Genomic DNA, 8,696 nt, shown 5'->3' on the forward strand with positions numbered 1-8,696 from the left:
CAAAAAAAAAAAAATCAGACAGGAAATGGGATGTGGAAGGGAAGAGGACGGTTTGGAACAAATTCAGTCAAGCAAAAGTCTTGATAGTACAGATAGCACAGATTATACAGCCTGGGCGCACAAAGCCCCTCTTCTCATGGTGACTCTTCTAGGCAAATATTTCTTCCAGGAATGAAAGCCCTTAGAGAAAGGAAGCTGACACATGTTCGCTCACTGCTGGCAAGGACCAAGTCGAGGAAATAGCTTAAGCTTTAAACCATCATTTTCAAAACATTTCAGAATGGACTGGACTCACAGTAATTAATACACTTACTTTTCATACTTGGAAAGGGGAATAAAAAGTTTAGGAATTACATGTCCAATATGTACAAAATCATTTATGTATCATTTCAATTAAAGCTACCAGTAATTATGACAGAGAAACTGTTTAAAAAATGTGTCTGCAATATATTGACACAGTTTTGACTTTCATCACAACACACTATTTTACATGATATAGAGTACAGCATCCAAGCAACCCCACTTGTTTGAATGGCAGTGTGAAACCATTTGGCTGACTGAGGTCACAACCCAGAGAGACTATAACCTATGTCAATGGAATGTTGCAATGTGCCTACAGAGATTTCCTGACTAGCATAACCAACTTGAGTGCATTAGCTCTGAGAAGGGCAAGAACAACTAGGAGTAACTGAATACAACTGTACTGTCTAAAAATATAACTGTTTCTTTAAAAACAAAAGATACTTGCGTAATTTGCACTTGGTTAACACCCAAGACGCACTCTGGGACTAAGGGTTTTTACAAAGCTGCAGCTGCTGCTGTCTTCTTCCAATACTATCAATACATATCACATCATTATTTTGTCTGCATTAACCTTTAAATGAGAATTTTCAATGAAACAAGACTTTTACTTGGAAATCCCATGTAATTTTTTTTTTATATTCCAAATTCAAGAATTAATGCCTGTTCACATCCCTTACCATCACACTGGATATCTGATGAAATAACTGAAACAGCTCTACTGCTGTTATTCTTACACTGAGGAGCAGCATACAGCAAGCGTATATAGTTATATCGTTTATTGTGGTTGTGGAGTTGCATGAGTTTATAAACTACTCATAGTTCATTTATGCATCAGTTCTAGTTTATCTTCAATGATCTAGACACAGCATCAAAAAAAAGACTCAAATGTCACTGTATGAGCTCAAATTGCCCAAGAGATTTAGTGGGCGCAAAGATCATAAGCATATGCACTTCAATGGCAACTTGTCACATCACAGCTTGTTTTTGGTCTTCCAAAACTGACTTTTTCAAGATGATGTTTCTTTGTGCTTGTTGATTATGCTCCAGACAGCACACAGTGAAAATTGATTGAAGCTATTTCAAACTGTTTTCCCTTCTTCATTCTTTTGTGATCCTCTAACCCATATGAGATGTATGTGTTTGACTGTGCGCGTGACCAAATGCATAACATAAAAAACTGTTGGATGGTAGTAAATACAGATTTAAAAAAGCTACTTTTCTAAAATGGTCTTCCAGATTCTGCACAATATTTCCCAAACATTTAAACACAGTATCATTGAGCCTAACCTTTGGAAGAGCCAGAAAATTGACTAGCACCTCGGTATTAAAAGTGCCTGTCGGGTACTGTGGCGAAATAAACGAAGCTCGAAGCTGCGAAGCTCTTACGCTCAAAACCAGTTGTTTATTATTACGAAACATATTTGGTAGGGCACCACTCGGTTTGCTGCGCCCTTTGCTTGCCAGTGATTAGTCGTTTGACTGGCTACGTGCCCCCGCCCGCAGAAAATCACATGACGATACACGAGAACTTTCGGTGACGTAAGGAGAGACCGTCATGTGTGCTGTACGTCATCGCAAAGTGCGTTGTTGCAGAGTCACTGCAAGTGTTTCGAGTGTAAACAAGGGGTTGACGGAAGAAAAGTCTAGAAGTGGCCATTATAATTTTATTTTTCACATAATTTTTGCAGTTACATTGATTCACTGAAACCTCTTTGTTTCAGAATGCTTTGATTCCGGATGGTCGCTGTGCCTAGAGCGGAAATGCAGTAGTTAGCGTTTGGAGCAGAGACAGACCGCGGAGGAGAGGCATCCATTTCTCGGCCTGCCGTGGGTGTCGCAGCGAGGGGCTGGAAAGTCCCCTGCATGCCCGGGCCTATCTCAGTCTGGACCGCAGGCGGGAGCCCCTGAGCCGTGAGTGTCTTGCTTTGGTCGCCACCCGAGCACTGCTTCGTCTGAAAGATGTTCAGCGAGTGGTAACTTTACCAGCTAGGCCAAGGACACCCGTTTACGCCAATGTTTCTTTATCGTTAGCCTGCAGGCTAACGTTAGCAGGCTAACTGGAGAGGTAGTGCTGTTTCTAAGCGGGACCACACGGTGTCGTAACTGTGATGGTCTGCGTCCGATCTCCTGCTGCAGTGTTGGTTCAGCTTAGCGCGCTTGACCGTAGCCAAACTGAGTTCGCTAGCCGTATGAGTTTAGCCAGATTTCCATCTATTGCAAGCAGGGTCTTGCACCTGCTGTGTATTGATTTTAATGACTAGATGTCTGTCGTGCGCACGAATGTCATCAACGCTATCGTTAGATATTTAACGGTAGCTACTTGGCTTAGCTAGATGTGGTAACAGCAGATTGCCTAGCTAGCTAACTAGCTAGCTTGTTTTGGAGCCAAATTTCATGGCTCATAAATGCCGTGCGTGCTGACTGATTATTGCTAACGCTACTTGGGGATAGCTAGCCTAGCCTGCTAGCTAGTCTAAATCGAAATGCATGGCTAAACTGTGCAAACGAAGGCTTGCCTAGCAACTGTTTAGCTAACCAACTGAAAACAATCTATATCCTATCTTAGATGTGCAGCTTGTAAACTGTATTATGCAGTATTTTCGACACCATGAAATTTCCATTACCTAACGTTTGTTAAATTAGCTAAATTATCAGTGAGAATGTGAGCTAGCAGACGTTAGCTTTAATGGGAACGCTAAGGTTAGCAAACGTAGCTATAGCTACACCACAGTGTATTAGGTCGTCTCGGTATTGCTTGCTAACTATGTCTAGAACATTAGCTAGCCGGCAGAATTTGTAAGAGTGTGTCGAATTACTTATAAGAGGTTGCAACTGATCTATTCTTCCACTTTTTCTTTACCTTCGTTGAATTATTATGTATATCACTGATAAGACACAGGCCATAGCGTAATTGGGCCAACGTCCATGAGGAGTGACATAGCTGACGCTGTTAGGACATATTTTAAAAACACAAACGCAGTTTGAATGTTTTCTTTGCTGTCGCGCCCATTGAAGCATGTAACGCCAGCCTACTACACAATCCGATCTTATAAGCACATGCAGTAAAACATGACTAATATGAATCTTAATTATAAGTTTCTGTGTACTTGTTGTATTAAAGAAGTAATTAGTACGTTTAAAGGGAAGCCATACGTGTCTTAGATGCTTTCTGTGTAACCTGTAGATTGAGACTAACATCAGATCTATATTGAGTGAACCCATAATTTTTAAGTTGTTTATCCCTATACAAATAATACATAATTGGTTGTGGGAGGATATTTATGCCGATGTGCCATCAGTTTTACAATTGTACACTCTCACCACTTTGCTAAATCAGGGCATAAAGTGTAGTTTTCTTTTGCGTAGCCACTATAACAATAAAAAATGCTCAACACTGTGACTAGGCTCGGTGGCAGTTGATGAGACACGTGTTTGGAATGTGTTTGATTTGATTTTTATTTGTGTGCAGCATTGTGGCTGTTTACGGCACATTGTTTCCACCATGGAGTCCGGAGCCAATCACTGCGAAGAGGAGACGCTGCAGACTGCCTTCAAAAAGCTCCGAGTCGATGCAGATAGGTTTGTGTACTTATATGGATATTCAGTGCTTTTTTGCCCTCTTTGTATTTTCCTGTCTATTTGGAGGACTGCCATGTGGCCTATTTAAATGGGTTTGGGAGTTGCAACCTAGATCATACTATGTAGTGCAGCCAGAAAGGTCAGTGATTCGGGCTATTGTCTGTATCACATCAACGGCTTAATTGTCTTCATCTGTATATATCACATTTAGAATGTATCTGCTGACCATAAAGTCTCTCGGTTTGAGGGAAGCATGTTCTAAGCATGAGTGTCTGAGGGCAATACGCGCAGCAAAGCCTGTGAGCTAGCTTCTGTGCTTTTACTTGGAGCAAATCAAGATAATTTCAGAAAAATCCTTGTGTGAATGTTTGTGTCAAACTCAAATGTGCGTCAGCCGTGTGGGCTGTTAGAATGTAAGAAATATCTCTACTCTCAGCTTTTAAAGAATGTGCAGTACTTAGAAATGAACAGAAATGTATTGTCATAATACCTTGTTGAAATGGCGCCGTAATTATGTATAATGGCAAGTAAAAAAATTGTATCCTGTCCTACTTATGTTGTCCCAAAGGAAAATTTAAACTTGAGTAATTCTCCAGCACGCGCTATTAACTGCACAATCGAACAAGCAATTACAAGGCAACACTCAAACCTGTTGACACCGTTTTTTAAAACGTGCACCATTTTGACCTGTCATTATCAACCGTTACGTTTATTGTTGGTGATGTTTTATTGGAGTTGATTTGGTTATTTTCAATATTTGTCTTTCACAAGTTCCACTTATTTTATTGGTTTTGGATTATGTGGTGAACTGGTAAATTTAGTGAGACAATGCGCAGTTGTCCTTAAGGAGGAACTGTTTCATCATTACACAAGAGGTTACGGCCCACGGGTCATTCACTGCGTTGTCTGTCAAAATCTTGAGGGCATGTTTATCAGGTGGGATCACAAAATCATCGGGGTTATATGTGTTTATTGTTTTCACTGCGTTTGGTGTTTTAATAAAGTGTTGCACCATAAGCATTGTTTTCCCGGTGGAGCTCTGTTAATGTTGTTTGAACCTGTCTTTCAGCCCCGCTGCAGCAGTGCGTGTCTGTGAGGCTTTGGCCCAAAGGACGGCTGCTCGGGCCAACACAGAGGGCGTCAAGGCTAAAGGGGCGTGTCCTAAAGAGAACTGGCATGGGTAAGAGCTGGTGGGGACATGCTTTACCTGAACGTCACCTTGTGCTGGGTTTGACTGCTTTAATGTTTTGTGCAAACATCAAGTTTAAATTGTTTGAGTTGCTGGGATTGAAGTTATGTCCCATATTTTTTTTATTGAGGCAGGAACCGAGTATATTACATAAAGGCTAAGCGCAAAGATCTATACTGCAGTGAGCCAGCCAGCTAGCAAGCCATTTGGAAAAACAGAAACATTTGTGTTTAAGTGCAAAAGACCAGTTCAGTTTTACACTGAATGACACTAACAGATGTTTCCCAGTTGTAACTGTCCTTTCCCTTGCTGACTGTGGCAACATTATTGACCCACTAACTGCAACATAGCTGTGAGAAAAATAATTTTATAAATGTAAGCACCCTTTGAACTGATTTAACTGTTTGATAGGATATTTAAGGAGTACTCTAATACTTTGAAATATAGCATTGACAAAATTGTTTGATGAAACTCTTTTGTCATTTTTTTTTTTTTTTTTTAATGACAGATGTATGCGCAAGACATCCAGGGGAACAGTAAGGAGCCAGAGACGAAGAAGGTCAAAGTCTCCCATCCTTCATCCCCCGAAATTCACCTACTGCGGCTCCAAGATGTCCCCGCCGCCAGGACACCTAAAGCACAAGAGCCTGCCTGAGGCGGAAGACAGCGGCGCTGCCCTGGGTGTCCCTGCCAAGAAGGAATTGCTGTCCTCGGGCCACTCCTCCCCGGTGTTCGGGGCCGCCGGGTACGAACCCCACCCCCGCGAACCTCAGGGAGGGGCGGCCGCCCCGGAGGTCCACCTCAGACCGCCGTCCGACGATGAGGGCGCCGGCGAGGCCCCGTGCCTGGGGCGAAGCCTCGGCCTCCCCTCGGAGAGAGCCGCGAGCGCCGCCGCCGCCTCCGACTTCCAGTCCCTGTCAAGGCTGAGTGAGAACAGAGGCTGCCCGTGCGCCGAGGCCGAGTGCCAGTGCCGTGGCTGGCAGGGCGTGGAGGTCTACTCCTTCACCGGGCTGAGAGACGTCATTTCGGAGTGCGAGAGGAACCTGGCCGGCGGCGAGGACGCCTCTCAGACCTCACCGCACCGGCGAACTCAGAGCACCACCGGGAATTCCGGCTCACCGCGCTCCTGTTCTGAACAGGCCCGGGCCTACGTGGATGACATCACAATAGAGGACCTTTCGGGCTACATGGAATACTACCTGTATATTCCCAAGAAAATGTCACACATGGCTGAGATGATGTACACTTAAAAATGAAAGGTGTTTCGCAGGGGTTGCTGATAAATGGTTAGGCATGATTTAATAATCCAACAACCATCATAGGGTAAACTGTTTTCTTCTCAGTCTTTTTTCTTTCTTTTTCTCCTTAATCTCCTGAAGTAGTGCTGAAACACATATCGAGACATACCTGCTTCTTATTTTCATTTCTGTCTTTTCTTTTTGAAAGGAGCTGATTGTTTTTATCTCTGGTTTACATAAGAAGTTGCCAAAGCTCTTTTGCAAAAACTACAGGTGTGATTAATAGTATGTGCAAACTTGTTATGCCAAGTTTTGTTTTCCATGTCCAAGGATGTCCAATGTCTTTGGAGTTTCCATTTGACTTAATAAAGCCGTATGTTATAAGTGCTGCATTGAAATTCGAAATTCCCTTGTTTTTCAGATGAATGCATGCTCCTTGGTTGATATGTGCTTTTTCAAGGTTCTTTATTTAAGCCCTAAAGAATAATTACATTTAAATTAGTCTAATACAGCTCAGATGGAGCGCTTCCAGCATCTGACAATGATGGTATTTAGTGTGATTCAACAGCCATGACAAAGTACACTCATTAAGTAGTAAGTGAGAGAAGTTTGATTGTGCCACAAAAGCAAAGCATCTGGAACACTGACTGTATTTGCATTTACTTGGTCAGTGGATTGTGGAGGGCTGTCATGCCTGCAGTCCCCAGAATATAGATCTGTAATAGATATAAATTATGTCAACATCTTGTGCATCTGTTTTGAAGTAAGTGTGTCATCCAAATAAAGTGCACTGAAAGGCATTGAAATGCGACAAATGATTTTGGCTTCATTCTGTGCTGAGCAAACTGGTAATTTGTATGAAACAGTCTTTTTATGCAAAGACATTGACTGCGCACTGGAGCTTAATGTTCAAACCAGTCATCAAAATTAGATTAGGTTAAATGGCAAAGGGGATGCATTTTTCTTGGCATGTCTAGTATGTCTAGCAATACTCTCACCCAACGAGGCATCGGCACTACAAGTGGGTGTATTTCTCTGAAGAACTACTCTACTGCATGTACCCATGTTGATCCAGAGCAGTCTTAATGTGTGCTAACAGATTTTTGTAGAGTGAATTGGGTGGCTAGCCCATGAATGTGAGAGCAGTGTTTTTCACAATGCAATGTGCAACATATGGGGTGAGAACATTGTCTCTATAGTGATATGCTGTCAAGGACCCATCATATAACTCATATAAGCTGATTTCCATCCATGCTGTTGCAGTCCATACGCACGCATGTACATCTCAAAACTGGTTCAGTTGCGCAAGACAGCTTGGGTGGTATCTCTTCTCACATTTGTAGTACACTCTGCCAGCTGTCATGTCAAAGCAAATGAACAGTGACTAATCACTGAGCACAGCATTGCGTATTTTGCACTTGGATCGTTTCCGTTCGAAAGCCTGCATCTACGCACAATGCATTTCCCTGTGCTGGTTATCCTCCAGTGAGCTAGCATTATTACATTTCATTATTGGCATTTAGCAGACACTCTTATCTAGAGAAACTTACATCCATGACAGGTTTTACAATGTGATACAGTTATACAGCTGGACATGTAGTGAGGCAGTTGTGGGTTAAGTGCCTTGCCCATTGGAACTTTATTGGAACAAAATGTATTTGCCACAGTAATGTCCATATGTCTTTGCAGCAGGTGATGCAGGGAGATGCCAGGGTGATGTCCTTCCACTGCAGAGGACTGCCATTTAACACGGGCCTGCCCTGCCTGCTGCTGCTGAGGGGTGCAACTTTAGCTCTATGATCTATGTATGGTGAATACATGCGTGATGCTGCCCATACAGGTAAGTGCACATTGGGGTGTGTCAGGTGACCTTCAACTTTGACGTTCCTGCCCTCGTCCCAATAACCACTCGCCTTAAACTTTGTCACAGTTGTGCTATAATGGTTCAAACCTTATTTGTTCTTCCTGATTTAAGCTCCATATTTGCATGTCTGAGAACCATTCTGCTATGTATGATGCAACTTACCAAGATAACTTTTGCTTTAATTACAAACATAGTTGATTGGTGAATTAAATAAAAGTGAATTAAATCACTTTTATTGATCATGTGAAATGTTCTCCTAAAATCTAAAATCATTCATTGCTTCTATGACTGAAATGCTGTGTGACATGAATTGCTGTCAGATCAAATTATTTAAGGATTTCACTTTAATTAAAAGGAAATGGTGTGTGTGTGTGGATATATATACTTTTATAAAATGCTGCATGTAATTAAACTAACTTAAAACATGCTTGTAGGGCATATTCCCAGATTATGTTAATTTTGAATTTATTTGGAAAAAAAACATTATCCCTCAACATTACATAACTATATTTATGGGAGCCTT

The 8,696-nt window shown here is 42.0% G+C and overlaps 1 protein-coding gene across 1 annotated transcript; it reads left to right on the forward strand.

The window, feature by feature from the left end:
• Positions 1-1,897: 1,897 nt before the first annotated feature.
• oser1 (oxidative stress responsive serine-rich 1) lies at positions 1,898-7,115 on the forward strand. Its single transcript, XM_036531323.1, has 4 exons — positions 1,898-2,214; positions 3,773-3,882; positions 4,952-5,062; positions 5,580-7,115. Exons 2-4 carry the CDS (start codon positions 3,806-3,808, stop codon positions 6,319-6,321), a joined length of 930 nt encoding a protein of 309 aa, XP_036387216.1. The 5' UTR covers positions 1,898-2,214; positions 3,773-3,805; the 3' UTR covers positions 6,322-7,115.
• The last annotated feature ends 1,581 nt before the right edge of the window (positions 7,116-8,696 follow it).

The sequence above is a fragment of the Megalops cyprinoides genome, chromosome 6 (assembly GCF_013368585.1).
Source record: "Megalops cyprinoides isolate fMegCyp1 chromosome 6, fMegCyp1.pri, whole genome shotgun sequence".
NCBI classification, from domain to species: domain Eukaryota; kingdom Metazoa; phylum Chordata; class Actinopteri; order Elopiformes; family Megalopidae; genus Megalops; species Megalops cyprinoides.